The 16412-nt window shown below is 37.5% G+C and overlaps 2 protein-coding genes across 2 annotated transcripts; both read left to right on the top strand.

The window, feature by feature from the left end:
* The first annotated feature begins 1004 nt into the window (after window positions 1-1004).
* Window positions 1005-8992, top strand: LOC111778138 (ABC transporter C family member 5-like). Its single transcript, XM_023657802.1, has 12 exons — window positions 1005-1595; window positions 1792-4050; window positions 4157-4477; window positions 4574-4660; window positions 4989-5684; window positions 5795-5959; window positions 6598-6892; window positions 7145-7359; window positions 7583-7888; window positions 8014-8077; window positions 8188-8427; window positions 8523-8992. The coding sequence occupies exons 2-12, from the start codon at window positions 1939-1941 to the stop codon at window positions 8612-8614; spliced, it is 4593 nt and encodes a 1530-aa protein (XP_023513570.1). The 5' UTR covers window positions 1005-1595; window positions 1792-1938; the 3' UTR covers window positions 8615-8992.
* A 524-nt stretch (window positions 8993-9516) lies between these two features.
* Window positions 9517-15905, top strand: LOC111778522 (NADH dehydrogenase [ubiquinone] 1 alpha subcomplex subunit 9, mitochondrial-like). The gene is made up of 12 exons (XM_023658413.1): window positions 9517-9674; window positions 9791-9887; window positions 10405-10469; window positions 10655-10740; window positions 10890-10974; window positions 11054-11124; window positions 12717-12848; window positions 14324-14439; window positions 14582-14705; window positions 14789-14857; window positions 15352-15472; window positions 15556-15905. The coding sequence occupies exons 1-12, from the start codon at window positions 9578-9580 to the stop codon at window positions 15693-15695; spliced, it is 1203 nt and encodes a 400-aa protein (XP_023514181.1). The 5' UTR covers window positions 9517-9577; the 3' UTR covers window positions 15696-15905.
* Window positions 15906-16412: the final 507 nt, after the last annotated feature.

The following is a 16412-nucleotide window of genomic DNA, read 5'->3' as shown; positions in this document are numbered from 1 at the left end:
AATTAATTGGATTATAATTAAATAAAGATATTTTATAACTCTTAATTCAATCTCTAATTTTTTTTTTTAAATATCTATTTTCTTAAATATTCGGGTTTATCATGAATCAAAATGTTACCCTAAATTTTTGACGAATTTAGGTTTTAATTTTTACTATTTCACACGATTTTGAATACGGTTGATTAAGAAAATACACGTAAAAATGGAGTAATACATTCGAGAATAATCATAGAGAATCTGACATCGTTATCTTAATTGGTACAAAATAAGAAACATAAAAATCACTTTTGAGACGTAAAAATATGGTTACTTAATTTCATCACGTGAATGTGACAATTTAAGTGGACCAATAGGTTTGGCATCAAATTTTCATTTTTATATGCTTTTTTCATAGCTTTAAAATATCTAATTTTTTTTTTTTTAGGGAATGTCTTCTCCAAGTTATTTGATCATAAAGAGGCATCATTGCAGCTTTATGACATTTTTTCATTCCCTTTCAGCACAATACTTTTATATGGATTGATTGATTTTGAGGAAGGAATTTTTTGGACTTTGATTTTAGTTACTATAAAAGGCCTGTACTAATGAAAATTCTTGGAATGATAAACTTTTAGAAATTATGTTATGAGTTTATACCATTAATTTTAAATTTTTAATCGAAATTAAAATATTGATGTGAAAGTTTGATCGAAAAAAATGAATTATAGGGTTTGGTTGAATGTTGGTTGGAGCTTTTTTAGTGGAGGGGAGGACAAATAATTTGATAAAACGTAATTGAAAGGGGAGTAGTAAGGATGCACCATGAATGTTAAGGACGCGTATAAATATATGTAACACAAAGAAAGATATATAGATAATGGCATCAGATTCAGATTCCAGAGTGTGTGTTGGTGGAGTGAGGTGTTAAGCGACCTACTAGGCACGCACCCGCGTCTTCTCTTTTGATTTCTGAATTTTCAATTCCCAAATGTGGAGGGGATTTCTCCATTCAGCGCACAACACACATTTAAGAGAGGGAGAGACATAATTACAGAAGAAAACAAAAGAATGTGCTTGGATAAAGACGAAATTTGAGTGAAATTTTGTTAGCGGGGGAGCTCCTTCGGGCTGCAAGTAACGCCATTGATAAACCCAACAGCAAAATCCGGGCCGATTTGAGTTTCCTCAAATGTCTCTCTTTCTATTTTTCGTTCAACTCTCTCTTCCGCTCGGCGGTTTGTTTTTGTATTAAACCCCAACCCCATATCCTTAAAAAGCCGCCTTGAGAGCCTTTCTAGCTTTTATTTCTAAACGAGAGAACAAGGAGAGAGTGCTGTCCCTCTCTCTCTCTCTCTCTCTCTCTCTCTCTCTCTCTCTCCATCTCTCTCCCCTTTCATTTTCTTGATTTGTTTGGATCATACCCATTTCCATCGTCGTTTTTAATCGATTTTGAGATTTGGGTTTTGTACGATTCCTCTTGTTTCCCTGCGCTCTCCCTCGTTTCATCTCTGGATTTATTCATTGGCGGATTAATTGGTGTTCAAGACTGGAGAAGCAACTGGGTTTGGTTTGTTTGTCATCAGTAATCACGTACTACTTACCTCTCGCCTAGGCAGGTCGGTCAGTTTTATTTTTGCACTTTCAGTGATGGGTCGTCTTTTTTTTGTCCATTCCACGTTTTGATACAGACAGGAAGACAGTGTTTGAACGCACAATCATCGCTCTATTTCTCTATGTCTCTCTCTTTCTGTGTTTCTTCGACTTTCGTGTTAACAAAAAATCCATTTGTTGGCATGTGCTATGTGTCTGCAGGCTGTCTATTGACATACTCATTAGGTGTCTACGAGAACCCAGATGGTGAAATGCTCATCTTCCTAACTGGGTTTTATTTCTCTCACTTAACTCGTCCCCGACTCACTGTTTTGAATCGCCTTCCTCACCTACGCCCCGCAATCAGTGATGGGTGTTGCCCATTTATTGAATAGAATCCAAGCTTTGTCATCTGATGTACGATCGTCTAATGCCTTGTCAGAAGCATTTGGAACGTTGCCAATTTTGGAGCTCGCATCAATCGGCATTAACTTTGCACTCTGTATCTTGTTCTTCTTCATTGTCGTAGCGAAGCGGATATCTGTTTTTGTTGGTCGCCTTGGCTTCGACAAGGATGATGAATCTGACACGAATGCAAGTCCAATTAGGCGCAGGGCGGATGGTGAAATTCATGATGTTGACATCGGTACCAGTTTCAAAATGTCCGTTTCATGTTGTTTCTATGTGTTGTTTGTGCAAGTTTTTGTATTAGCTTTCGATCTCGTTAGTTCAATTGGAGATTCTGTTAATGGGAAGGAGGATAAAGGTTGGTCTGTGGTTTGCTTTTCGGTAGCTCAAGTTTTGTCTTGGTTTCTTTTGAGCTTTTTGGCCCTGCGTTGCAAATTCAAGGCTTCGGAGAAATTTTCATTGTTGTTGAGGGTCTGGTGGTTTGTGTCATTTGTTCTTTGTCTGTCTGCTCTGTATGTTGATGGAAGAGAATTGTTTGTACAAGGTCTGAAACACCTGCGTTCTCATGTTGTTGCAAATTTTGCTGCCACTCCTGCCGTGGCTTTCCTTTGTTTTGTGGCTGTTAGGGGGGTTACTGGTATAAAAGTTTATAGGAACCCTGATCTTCAAGACCCATTGCTTCTTGAGGAAGAAGAACCTGGATGTCTCAAGGTAACCCCTTACAGTGAAGCCGGGATCTTTAGTTTAACTACACTTTCTTGGCTGAACCCTCTTCTCTCAATTGGTGCGAAAAGACCACTTGAACTCAAGGACATTCCCCTTCTCGCACCGAAAGATCGAGCTAAAAACAATTATAAGGTTTTGAACTCAAACTGGGAGAAATTGAAAGCAGATAATCCTTCCAAACAGCCTTCTCTTGCTTGGGCCATTCTGAAGTCTTTCTGGAAGGAGGCAGCTTGTAATGCCATCTTTGCTGGCCTGAATACTGTTGTTTCGTATGTTGGTCCTTATATGATTAGCTACTTTGTCGATTACTTGGGGGGGAAAGAAACTTTCCCCCATGAAGGATACATTTTGGCCGGAACATTCTTCATAGCGAAGCTTGTGGAAACTCTGACAGCGAGACAGTGGTATCTTGGGGTAGATATCTTGGGGATGCACGTGAGATCGGCTCTCACAGCATTAGTATATAGAAAAGGCCTTCGGCTTTCCAGCACTGCTAAACAGAGTCATACCAGTGGAGAGATTGTGAACTACATGGCTGTTGATGTGCAAAGGGTTGGAGATTACTCATGGTATCTTCATGATGCTTGGATGCTCCCTATGCAAATCATTCTTGCTCTAGCTATTTTGTATAAGAACGTTGGAATTGCTTCTATTGCAACATTGATTGCCACCATCGTCTCCATTCTTGTTACCATTCCGATAGCTAGAATACAAGAGGATTATCAAGACAAATTGATGGCAGCCAAGGATGATAGGATGAGAAAAACTTCTGAGTGCCTAAGAAGCATGAGGATTCTGAAGCTTCAAGCTTGGGAAGTCAGGTATAAAGCGAAGTTGGAAGAGATGCGGGGTGTGGAGTTCAAGTGGCTTCGAAAAGCTCTTTATTCACAAGCCTTCATTACTTTCATTTTCTGGAGTTCCCCAATATTTGTGTCTGTCGTTACTTTTGCCACCTGCATATTGTTGGGTGGTCAGCTAACTGCAGGCAGTGTTCTTTCTGCTCTAGCCACTTTTAGAATTCTCCAAGAACCACTTAGGAATTTCCCTGACCTGGTGTCGATGATGGCTCAGACAAAAGTTTCTCTAGACCGAATTTCTGGACTACTGCTGGAGGAAGAGTTGCAGGAAGATGCAACTATTGTCCTACCTCGAGGCATGCCAAATGCAGCCGTAGAAATCAAAGATGGCCTCTTCTCCTGGGACACTTCCTCTCCAAGGCCAACTTTATCAGGAATACAAGTGCGAGTGGAGAAAGGGATGCGTGTTGCCGTTTGTGGTGTTGTTGGTTCCGGGAAATCAAGCTTCCTCTCTTGCATCCTTGGGGAGATTCCAAAAATCATGGGGGAAGTAAGTCTTTCAGAATTCCGCTGTTGATGTCATATTTCGATGTCGCTTTTTGTTAGTGGAGATGTTTCAAGTTTCTTTGAGTCCTTCATTTTTTTGCTATGCCCAGGTAAAATTATGTGGCACTTCCGCATATGTGCCTCAATCACCTTGGATACAATCTGGAAACATAGAAGAAAATATTCTTTTTGGAAGTCCTCTTGACAAACCAAAGTACAAGAATGCTATTCATGCTTGTTCACTGAAGAAGGATTTGGAGAATCTTCCGCATGGAGATCAAACAATAATTGGTGATAGAGGAATAAATCTTAGTGGAGGTCAAAAACAACGTGTTCAGCTTGCCAGGGCACTTTATCAAGATGCCGATATTTATTTACTTGATGACCCATTCAGTGCTGTTGATATACACACTGCCTTAGACTTGTTCAAGGTTATATATATATATATATATTTTTTTTTTGTGGCATTCTGTCTTGTTCTCGGGTATTTGGTCGTTTGTTTACTATAACGGTTACATGGAATGCAGGAGTACATAATGACGGCACTAGCAGACAAAACTGTCATTTTTGTTACACATCAAGTTGAATTTTTGCCGGCTGTTGATTTGATACTGGTATGAATTACTCGGAGAATCATACTCTGGAATTTTTTTAGCACATACTAGCAGACAAAACTATCGGTTTTAATGTTCGTATATTATGTTTGTGCCGTTGTGATGTCTCCTATGCCTTTTCATTTTGTTCCCTAACACAAAAAAGAAGTATCCAACAATATTTCTGTATTAATGTAATTTCTTGACGACTTGGAAAGAAATATTGTTTAGGGATTTTCTGTGTAGAACACGTATTATATTATTAATAGTTTGTCGAAGCTTTTGTGTCGATGTGAAATGATATTACAATGATATCTTTCTCTTAGGCATTCATTTTCCATGTGTACAGGTTATCAAAGAAGGCCGCATTATACAGGCAGGAAAATATGATGATCTTTTACAAGCAGGGACTGACTTCAACACTTTGGTAACTGCTCATCATGAAGCTATTGAAGCTATGGATATTCCCAACCATTCATCTGAAGATTCAGATGAAACTATGTCTACCGATGAATCTCTGAATATTGGTAAAAAGTGTGATCTTGTTAGAAATAACATTGGCGATTTGGATAAGGAAGTGCAGGACTGTATATCGGCAGCGGAGCAAAAGGCAATCAAGGAGAAAAAAAAGGCGAAACGTTCTAGAAAAAGACAGCTTGTACAGGAAGAGGAAAGGGTAAGAGGCCGGGTCAGCATGAAGGTCTACTTTTCGTACATGGCTGCAGCATATAAAGGCTTTTTAATTCCGCTCATAATTGTTGCACAAGTGCTGTTTCAGTTCCTACAGATTGCAAGCAACTGGTGGATGGCATGGGCAAATCCCCAAACTGAAGGGGACCAACCTAAAGTGACTCCCACGATCCTCCTCGTGGTCTACATGGCCCTTGCTTTTGGGAGCTCTTGGTTTGTATTTATTAGGGCTATTCTGGTTGCTATGTTCGGTCTCGCAGCTGCTCAAAAATTGTTTATCAAGATGCTTACATCTATTTTTCGTGCACCCATGTCATTCTTTGACTCAACACCAGCAGGACGGATCTTGAATCGTGTAAGTTTCTCGTTCTAAGAGACAGATGTCCAATCAATTTAATCATGCTATTCACACGCACTAAAGTTTTCTTTGAACTTCGAATTACTTTATTACTTTCGGCCTTATAGGTATCCATTGACCAAAGTGTTGTGGATCTTGATATCCCTTTTCGACTTGGTGGGTTTGCTTCGACGACAATACAACTTATTGGCATAGTTGGTGTTATGTCAGAAGTTACCTGGCAAGTCTTGCTTTTAGTCATTCCCATGGCTATTGTTTGTTTGTGGATGCAGGTGAGTACTGGTTACAGCTTCCCCCTTCCATTTTTTCGCTTATGATACTCATGCATTCTTTATATTTTGCATTATGAGAAGAAAATAATTTCTCCCATCACGTATACTATGTCGTTCTACAGTACTTCATCTCATGTAATTACCTTTTTCCATTTATATTTATCATATTTTGTCCATCTGTTCATGATGCTTCGTTCTATTATCGTAAAAAGGGGGAAAGATATAAACTATAGAAAGGAAAACAGATATTAAATGTAATGAAGAGAAAAATTCTTGAGTTTTAAAGAATCACAAGTACTATAACAAAAGAAGAAATCAGATCTACTTATTCAATACTTTTACTCCAAAAGCACGTGGCCGTCTCGGCCACAACTTCGTGCATCATGTAGAATTTCCAGCCTTGATAAATCATTTCTTTGTTATATCGATGGAATGTATATTCGACTTTGAGTAAAGAGATATTTACAAAAAAAAGTTACTGCAAAAGTGAGGAAGGTCTGAGATTGCAAAAGGGCTATCTAATAACATCTTCAGATTCACTTGGCCTTCAAGGATTAGTGGAAAGCTCTGTTGTCTCCATTTTTTGATTAAGGGTGTCGAGGGCGTGTTGACCTTACTAAGTGTACTTTATGATGCAGAAATACTACATGGCTTCATCAAGGGAGCTTGTTCGTATTGTCAGCATCCAGAAATCTCCAGTTATAAATCTATTTGGCGAGTCAATTGCTGGAGCAGCGACAATACGAGGTTTTGGTCAGGAAAAACGGTTTATGAAGAGAAATCTTTATCTTCTTGATTGTCATTCTCGCCCATTCTTCTGCAGTCTTGCAGCTATTGAGTGGCTCTGTCTGCGTATGGAACTGCTCTCCACTTTCGTCTTTGCTTTCTGCATGGTTTTACTTGTCAGCTTTCCTCATGGAAGTATTGATCCAAGTATGTTAACATTCTCTTCTAGATTATTGCCTTTTCGTATGCTTGCCCTTTTTCATTGCTATTGAGTTGTTGGTCCTGCAAACTATGGTTGAAATCGCGTATGAAATCTAGTTTGTTCGGGCGTTATTATTAATTCTATCTGTTAGTTTATATAATTCTGTTCTCTACTTCGAGGTTAGCATATGGACCTTGAATCTTGCATGTAAATGGTAAAAATATAAGACACGAGATTGCTGGTTTTTGTTTGTACAGGCATGGCTGGCCTTGCGGTAACATACGGTCTAAATCTGAACGCTCGCCTGTCACGGTGGATACTCAGCTTTTGCAAGCTTGAGAACAAGATTATATCTATTGAAAGAATTTATCAGTACAGCCAAATTCCAAGTGAGGCACCAGTACTTATCGAGGACTCTCGTCCTCTTTCCACGTGGCCTGAGTATGGAGCTATTGAGCTTACTGACCTGAAGGTAATGATTGACTTGCGATATTATCGTTTTTTCGTGTTACTGAACTCTTAAGTATTTCTTGCGTTAAGGCCTGAAGTACGTGGTGGAGTTTTATAACCTTGTGTCCTCTATCAAGGCCATGGGTTTTAGATAAAAATATTTTCAGTTCCGACTCGAAAATCTTGTCATGTTCATATAATGTCTGATGAAACTGAGAAATTCCGAACTCATTTGCTTTTTCAAGGTTCGGTACAAGGAGAATCTTCCTTTGGTGCTCCGTGGTATAACTTGCAGCTTCCCCGGTGGAAAGAAGATCGGGATTGTTGGTAGAACTGGAAGCGGTAAATCTACTTTGATCCAGGCTCTATTCCGATTGGTCGAACCATCAAGTGGAAAGATAGTTATCGACAATATCGATATTTCGACAATTGGCCTTCATGACCTTCGAAGCCGTCTCAGTATCATACCTCAGGATCCCACTTTATTTGAAGGCACAATTAGAGGCAATCTCGATCCCCTTGAAGAGCATTCTGATCATGATATTTGGGAGGTTTGATCTCTCTCTCAAATCACTTCACTGCTTTTTGTACTAAAATTGCTGTAGTTGTATGTTTTAATGATCTTGTTCCTTAAAATGAAATGGGTTTTTCCTGATTTATATTTCACATCGCTTAGGCACTGGATAAGTCGCAGCTAGGACAGATGATCCGCGACAAGGAGCAAAAACTTGATACACCAGGTGTGTAACAAGCACAGATATGAAGCTTAATCTTTGGTTTATTCTGTTTGGTCTGGCTGCGCCCGACATATATTTCATGCCTCACGATCCTCTTTACAATGAACTTGCAGTGCTTGAAAATGGTGATAATTGGAGTGTAGGACAGAGGCAACTCGTGGCGTTGGGCCGTGCACTATTGAGACAAGCCAGAATACTTGTTCTCGATGAAGCCACGGCATCTGTCGATATGGCCACAGATAATCTCATCCAGAAGGTTATTAGAACAGAGTTCAGAGACTGCACCGTGTGTACAATTGCACACAGAATTCCGACCGTCGTCGACAGTGATCTGGTGCTGGTACTAAGCGATGGTGAGTACAGCCCGTAACCGAAAGCCAAAGTTGTAGGCGCTACGTTTAGTACATCTTTCATTTCACATGTTAGTTAATTTGGATGTGGTTTGCAGGTAGAGTTGCAGAGTTCGATTCTCCGGCACGACTATTTGAGGATAAGTCATCGATGTTCCTTAAATTAGTGACGGAGTATTCGACAAGATAAAATGGAGCAAAGCAGAGGTTTTGTCGAGATGGGATGCGTGGAAACGACGTCTATCTCAGTCGGGTGCAGGAGGCGGAAGGGCCAGAGCGGCCACTGCTGGTTGAGCGGGATCTGCATCTGCGTCTGCATCTGCGTCTGCATCTGGCAGCAACAGGAAAAGGAAGGAAAGAATAAAAACGAGAGGGGAAGGGGACAGCAAGGGTTAGACAAAGAAGGCGTTGTAAATTGAAAGAGAGGTTGTTGATGTTTTATGGAATGAATGATTCATTCATGGTTAGGAGGAATTAGAATGAAGAATAAATCAAACCCATGTATGCCACGACAATAATTCACACCAAAGAATATGAGAGCGGCCATGGTTTTTTGTTTTTTTTCCCACTACTTGGTTTAGATATCTTTTCAAGTTTGAGGTTCGAATTTTCATTCGAAACGGATAGAAATATGAAGTCTCCATCTAATGAAAATATCATAATAATAGGTTCGGCTAAGAACTAATGGACCCATTGCCACATGCGGATAATATCTATTAGCGTGAACATGAGCTATTACAAATGGTATAGTTTAGACGAGGACGTCAAGAGGGGAATAAACCTTTCCTTACAAGGGTGTGGAAATCTCTACTAGACACGTTTTAAAATCGTGAAGTCGATAACGATACGTAACGAGCCAAAGATACGTTTAGATAGTGCCACAAATGAAGTTAGACATGGCGTTGAAGCCTTTCTGCTAGGCTCAATAATGTTAAATTGTAAGTAATCATTTAATAATATCTCAAATTGTTGAGACGAGTATTTGGGCTAAAGTCATGAAAGTATGGGCTACATAATGGGCCACAATGAGGCCCACTTAAAAAGAAAACCCAAAGTCCAATAGTGCAGGCCCTTTCGTCAATATTCCTCACCCTGTTAACAGCAGCGCTTCTCTCCCCCTCCGTCACTCTCTCCGACCACATTCCGAGCAAGGATGCAGACCCTTTCGAGGCGTCTAACGCAGCAGCAGAGTCTCAACTCTCCTTCATCAATTTCTTCCCTCAAGTTGATATACCCTCTTTCTCATCACTGTAATCCCTCATTGCTCTCTCTCTCTCTCTCTCTCGCTCTTTGTTGTGTGATTCCACTTACACCTTGATTTCTTCCATTTTAACCTCTTCTATTCATTTTTTTTTTCTTTTTCCAGATTCTGGAGCTGATCGTCCACGGTATGAATCCACCTTGGCTACGCGGGGAGTGGGGCACCTTGTCCGCAAGGGCACTGGTGGGAGATCGTCTGTTAGGTAATTTAACACTACATTTTTCTTCGTGTTTGCATTTTCCTATTTGATCGTCGGGCCAATGTCGTGCAAGTAATGCTGGATATACTTCGGATTTCTGAGGGGATTTAACAAATTTAATGTAATAAATTAGTAGTAGTGGTTCAAGTTTGGAATTTTCTTGCCGTTCATTGCTTGATTCATATCATGATAAAGGTAAGCATTTGTTAGATATAATCTTTTTTTAATGAATAATTTAAAACATCATGGTAAAATGCATTGAATAATTTAAAAGTTCATTGTATTGAATAATTTTTTAATGGGATAATGAAGCAGGCGACTTAAGTCTGAGTTAGTTTATCTTCTCCTGTTGGATAATCCTAGAATTAGCTTATCTGTTCTCTTTTAAACATACACATTAGATTTTCAAGCAGACCAGATTGTTGATATCTAACTCGATTTGGGTTTATTTCTAGTTAAGAACAAAATTCTGAATCTGAATTTGCTGATTTTACTCCCTCATCACAAAAATATTTTGCAGTGGGATTGTGGCTACTGTCTTTGGAGCTACTGGATTCCTTGGCCGTTATGTTGTACAACAACTAGGTAATAGGTGAACATAAATGATGCTAGCACTCGGTTTCTTTTTTGCCTATATATGCAATTTATATGTCCCTGTATATCTTCTACTTTTAAATGGTTCTGGTAGTGGGTTTGGCAGCATTGGCTCTATTATTGACATTTTATCAATTTTATGCTAAGTGTGATTTTGGAAATCAATTTTGTTTCAGCTAAAATGGGGTCCCAAGTGTTAGTCCCTTTTCGAGGTTCTGAAGATTCACCTCGTCATCTTAAATTAATGGGAGATCTGGGACAGGTAGAGCAGTATATGATGTTGTGATGTTATGGACGAGAGCACAAATTCTCTTTTTCATGTGCTGCTGAACTCTCTCTTTTCCCCTTCACTGTTAGTTTGATCATCTTAACTCTTTTTTTTTTGTTCTCATTTATTTATTTATTCCCCAGATAGTACCAATGAAATACAACCCAAGAGATGAAAATTCAATAAAAGCTGTAATGGCGAAGTCTAATGTCGTCCTTAATCTTATTGGTATGGGATTCCCATTTTTTTTTCCCATTTTTTTTTTTTTTAGAATTCTAGTATTAGACATTACCATCTTTGTTGACAGGAAGAGAGTATGAAACAAGAAATTACAGTTTTGAGGAGGTAAATCATTCCATGGCTGAACAACTTGCCACGGTATGCTTCTTAGAACTAATCTTCTTTTTTTTTTTTTCAGTTTTTCTTATGAAAGTTACCTTCTTTTGGCTGTTTTATTCGCATCTCTTGGATCATTATTTGGCTTGTGTTTTCATATGGCCTTCTTATACTTTCATGAAGGGGGTTCTTTTAATAAAAAAAGGGATTAAAATTTGATGGGAAGGCTATAATCATTACGAAATTGAAGTAATTAGGGAAAGCAAAGATGTATATGAATGAGAGGATGGGATATAGTGATGGTACGGAAGTAGATGAAAGCTGGGACAAGCATCAAGCAAGTGGGCTTGAAGTGGAGGAAATGGGAATAGGCTTGGCCTTTGCGGAGCCTATTGGATGAAAATCCATCAAGCTAATATTAGGTAGTTGTCATCGTACCAGGTCATTTCGGGGGGAATTTTACCTGATCTAATATATTGGAAATGAGGAAAAATTTGGTGAGTGTATTCACAAATGATGGTTTTGTTTCTATTACAATTTTGTTCAATCCTTGATGTGTTGATTGAAGTATTTAAAAAGTGCTTGGCTCACTTGAGCACAAAGTGCAAGAGAAATTAAGGTTTTAGGTACAGAAGCGACAAATATAATTAACTTTTTATATATAAAAAAAATATAGTAGTATTATTTTTGAATTAGAAAAAAAAAATCATTAATCAATAAACTGTGAGAAAAATGGAAGAATATGAAAGGGATTACAAGAACAACAGCTAAAAAAAAAGGAGCCAACCAACAACAGACCTAACGAGGAAAACAGCACCAATTCAAAAGATTAAGGTGTGGAGGATAATTAGAAAAGTCTTTAATTACGAAAGAACAAATTTGATTAAAAAAATCATTGATGATATGTAACAATTGTTTTGATTGAAAACAGTTTCAAAATTTTGATGGATGATGGTTCAATTTTAAACAATATATTATTAGTAATAATATGATAACGATACAATTTTAAGAAATTAGAGCTTTTTAGGAGAGTGGGGAGAGAAATGAATACTTTTTGTGAGTAATTCATAGTTTGTATAAAAAAATAAAATAAGCTATTTAAAAAGGGCTTCAAGTGCAGAGGCACCATGCACTTGCATTGAGGCACTTTTTAAAACACTGGTTTATATGATCTGTTTCCCCATTAAGATACTGTTGCAATTGGCATCTCATATTCAAACCAGTAGCATCTTCCCTAGATCCTCTACCATTCTGAATATTAATTAATAAAGACAAGATAGACAAAAAGGGAGAGTAGGTGCGTATATTAAGTTGAAGTATAATGGTTGAAGTAGGTTGCATATATAATCCATCACTCAGCTATGCAACTTCTTAATATTTTGCTTTGTTTCTAATTTAAGTATGAAGTTTTTTCTTTACGTAGGCAAAGGCAACTTTTGTAATCATCATATAGGGTTAAATCACGAATGTGCTTTCAGTGTTTTTCTTTTTTAAGCTACGAAGTAGTAAACAAAGAAGTTATGATTCCTCCTTTGTTCTTTCTTTTCTTTTCTTTTCTGTCTTTATGTTCACTGCCCTCTTTTCTTCTTTTGAGTCATGTAGGTTAGTTTGTTCCTTCCTTTTCAATATTGTAGATTGCCAAAGAACACGGTGGCATCATGAGGTTTATTCAAGTTTCCTGTCTGGGAGCGTCTTCATCGGCTCCGTCTAGATTTCTGAGAGCTAAAGCTGCTGCTGAAGAATCTGTTTTAAAGGCATTCCCTGAGGTAAATATTTATCATTTTTTTTTCCTGTTTTTGGGTTGATAATGCTACATGAAGTCACGTAGCTGAGAATATAGTTTTTCTGATTGTAGTTTCATGCTATTAGAGAATCACACAAATCTTGATCATTTATCATGTATTTATTTTTTGTTCTCGTGGGAGTAATCTTTGGTGAATGAAGGTTGACGTGAAACTGTGTTCAAGATTGAGATGAAATCGTGTTTAGGGTTGAGATGAATGTCTAACGTTGCATATTAGTTTTATTGATTGTAGGGATAGAAAGCGTGCTAATTTCAAATCCTTAGTTCAAATTTGCGATCTACAATTTGGAATTTCAATCCTAGAATTGAAATTTATTTTTTATTGATATTTTGCATTTATATTTTAATTAATTTATTTAACGTTTGGGTGGACCTCATCCACTTCCTTGTTCATAATTTGGCATTATGATATTATTAATAAGGTCTTGTTTCTTGTATTGATTTTCTTTTTCCATAGGAAACATCATGTTTTGTATATGCTCTACTAAAGGACCGNAAAAAAAAAAAAAAAAAAAAAAAAAAAAAAAAAAAAAAAAAAAAACTAGAGATTACATAAAAGGCGTTAGTTGTTGACTCGAGAATAATAGATAAATGATAATTACATAAATCTTCAGAAGTAGATGATGGGAGCTCGAAGCTGCCAATGCGATTTAGATTTACATGTGAGAGGAGGATAGTGGGCAACAACATAGATAGGTGGTTGTGGGGGTGTGCTTTGTGTATTTGACCCCCCTAAATTTGTAATAGGGTAGCATGGCAATAGGTTTCATGGGAGGAAAGGACTTTATATGTGTGGAGCCATTACATGGGCTTCGGTTATTTCTGCATTTTTAAGGACTTCATAAGTTAATTTTTTTTTTATTAGTTTATAGGATAAAATAAAATTACTTTTATTAATAGTTATTTATATTTTAATTATTAATTAGTAATTATAATAAGAAGATTTATATAAAAAATGAATAACGTAAATTAAAAAATTTATGCAAAAAAAAAAAAAAAAAGAAAAAAAAAAAAGAAAAGAAAAATGGAGAGAGGGAGATTGGAGTGAGGACATAGGGAAGTTGTGAGTCTATATTTGAATGCTCCGGCGGGGAGGGAGGAGGGCTATTACTAAGTTCAATGTTTGAATGTTTGCCTTTAGGCTTTTGGGATCAAAGAGTTTTTGTAATTGTCCATGGTCTCTTATTTTCCACAACTTGCTGTTCACTCAACGAAGCTTCTTTGAATGGCTTCTTTTCTTCATTTCCTTGTTTGAATTCTTTATTCTTACGTAATAAAAAATCTGGTTTTTCTTTTGATCTTTCACACAAATAATTCTAAAGGTGCAGAGCTTGTTAATCTAGCAAATAGCACAAGAAATTTATTTTAATTGCAACTTTTCTCCTTTTATTTTGAGGTCATTGTGGGAGTTGACGTTTCTGAAATGTGCTTTTACAGGCAACAATTTTGAGACCGGCAGCTATGATTGGTACCGAGGACCGGATTATGAATCCCTGGGCACATTTTGCTAAAAAATATGGCTTTATTCCCCTCTTTGGAGATGGATCTACAAAGTATGTATTTCATATCACTTATTTTATGGATCAAAGTCGTATATTGTACTATTGTAGCATGCAGGCATTGAATAGTTGGAATTTTTTGAATTTATTACTTATTTTCTGATTGTTATCCTAACCACCAGCGCTTTCTTTGCAGAATCCAACCTGTGTATGTTGTTGATATTGCTGCTGGAATTGTTTCAGCCTTGAAAGATGATGGTACCAGCATTGGAAAAATTTATGAACTAGGTGGTCCAGAGATCTATACAGTGCATGAATTGGTATGTTTTTTCTTAATATCCTTCCCCCTCCCCACATGAAAAAAGAAATGAAATTTCCTCATAAAGCTGCATGTTCTATTCAGGCAGAGATTATGTATGACATGATCCGTGAATGGCCTAGCTACCTGAAAGTCCCTTTCCCTATTGCAAAGGTAAAAGCTGTAGAAGTTGATGATATGCAATGTTGTATCTATGATTTCCCTCGAGTCCTCTATATGTTGCCTAGTATATTCCTTCTTTTTTTGTTGCTGTTATGCAAAAACTATTCACAACTATCTTTTATTTTGTTGGTCCATATTTTGTTACTCTTGCGTTTTCCCTGCTAATCGCATAAAATTTGGAATATGCTTGATGATTTTACTTGGTTGAATGAAGTTTCTCTGGAAATCATCATCTGCCCCATTGCTGCATACATTTTTAACTTGTTAATTGATAATTGGAAGAGTATTATTTATTTAGCTAGCGTACTTGTGTGAAAACAATTAAGCCTAGGAAGTGTAAGTTGCTCATATAGATGTAACATGACTCCCCCCTGTCCTCCTTTCTGGGCTTATTGGATACAATTGCATATAAAGCTGGCTCGGTTATTAGATCATTTTGAACCTCGTTGAATTTTTCTTAACTAAAAGCTGCTGTTTGGCTTCAGGCAATTGCTACGCCCCGAGAAATATTACTTAACAAAGTCCCATTTCCATTACCAACGCCAGAGATTTTCAATCTGGATCAGATCCTAGCTCTAACACAAGATACAGTTGTTTCTGAAAATGGTAAGCATGCCCTTCATTCTTTTCCTTTGCGGAGAAGTTGAGATGTTCTCTAACACTCTATGATCTTGCAATTCTATTTGCAGCATTGACTTTCAATGATCTTGGGATTGCACCACATAAGTTGAAGGGGTATCCTGTCGAGTATCTTATATCATACCGTAAAGGTGGCCCACAATTCGGTTCCACAGTCAGTGAAAGATTTTCTCCTGATTCTTTTACTTAGGCTTCTTTTGAATATTATTGAAGCCCCGGATGTTTTGTATTAACTTAGTTGAAAAGCTTTGAGAATGGCCTGTTTATGTCTTGATTTGATTAAATAAAATGGAGAATGTTTCAAGTTCAAGCCTCGTGTTTCTTTATCTTCTTCATTCATGGTTTAGAATGCACAATGTATTTGGTGTTGTAATTAATAAAGGTTGGATGCTTGGTCACAGTATTTTATGATCATAAGATCATAAATTGTATTTTTAAAGTGGTATCCTAAGTCTATGGTTAAAGATTTCTGATAAGCTAAGCTAGGTGAACGCCGAATTGCCCATTTATATATATATATATTGGTATCTGTGACTCTTTTTGGTGACATTTTAAGTAGAGGGATTGAGTGTGAAGGTTATAAGCTGCTTTTGAAGCTGAAAAGTGAGGGACTAAGAAAACCCATTACATAAGGAAGGAATCCGAGATGCACTTTTGAATTGGAGTATCAAATATATAAACTCAAACATCAGATTTGGAAGAGGACGATTCATAGGTGAAGGTAATAGAATCCAAGGAAAGATGGAGGTGGGAGACGAGGATGGGAACGGAGCATTCGAGCGAGTGAGATTGGGAGGTAGAAACATTGGAGCTTCAATGTCAGTCAGCCATGGAAGTGAAGGTAAATTGCCCAACTGTTGTTGCATAAACATTTATGTAAACAGCAACATTCAGGGTGTGAACAATT

The sequence above is a fragment of the Cucurbita pepo genome, chromosome LG17 (assembly GCF_002806865.2).
Source record: "Cucurbita pepo subsp. pepo cultivar mu-cu-16 chromosome LG17, ASM280686v2, whole genome shotgun sequence".
Taxonomy (NCBI): domain Eukaryota; kingdom Viridiplantae; phylum Streptophyta; class Magnoliopsida; order Cucurbitales; family Cucurbitaceae; genus Cucurbita; species Cucurbita pepo.
This window is presented reverse-complemented; position numbering and strand designations above follow the sequence as displayed.

Bases quoted from the DNA above. Each gene is read 5' to 3' on its own strand.
- LOC111778138 (XM_023657802.1), top strand. From the start codon at position 1,939: ATGGGTGTTGCCCATTTATTGAATAGAATCCAAGCTTTGTCATCTGAT. The intron at 4,478-4,573 runs GTTATATATATA...CATGGAATGCAG, and splicing joins CTGCCTTAGACTTGTTCAAG to GAGTACATAATGACGGCACT. The intron at 7,360-7,582 runs GTAATGATTGAC...TGCTTTTTCAAG, and splicing joins TTGAGCTTACTGACCTGAAG to GTTCGGTACAAGGAGAATCT.
- LOC111778522 (XM_023658413.1), top strand. From the start codon at position 9,578: ATGCAGACCCTTTCGAGGCGTCTAACGCAGCAGCAGAGTCTCAACTCT. The intron at 9,675-9,790 runs GTAATCCCTCAT...TTCTTTTTCCAG, and splicing joins ATACCCTCTTTCTCATCACT to ATTCTGGAGCTGATCGTCCA. The intron at 9,888-10,404 runs GTAATTTAACAC...AATATTTTGCAG, and splicing joins GGTGGGAGATCGTCTGTTAG to TGGGATTGTGGCTACTGTCT.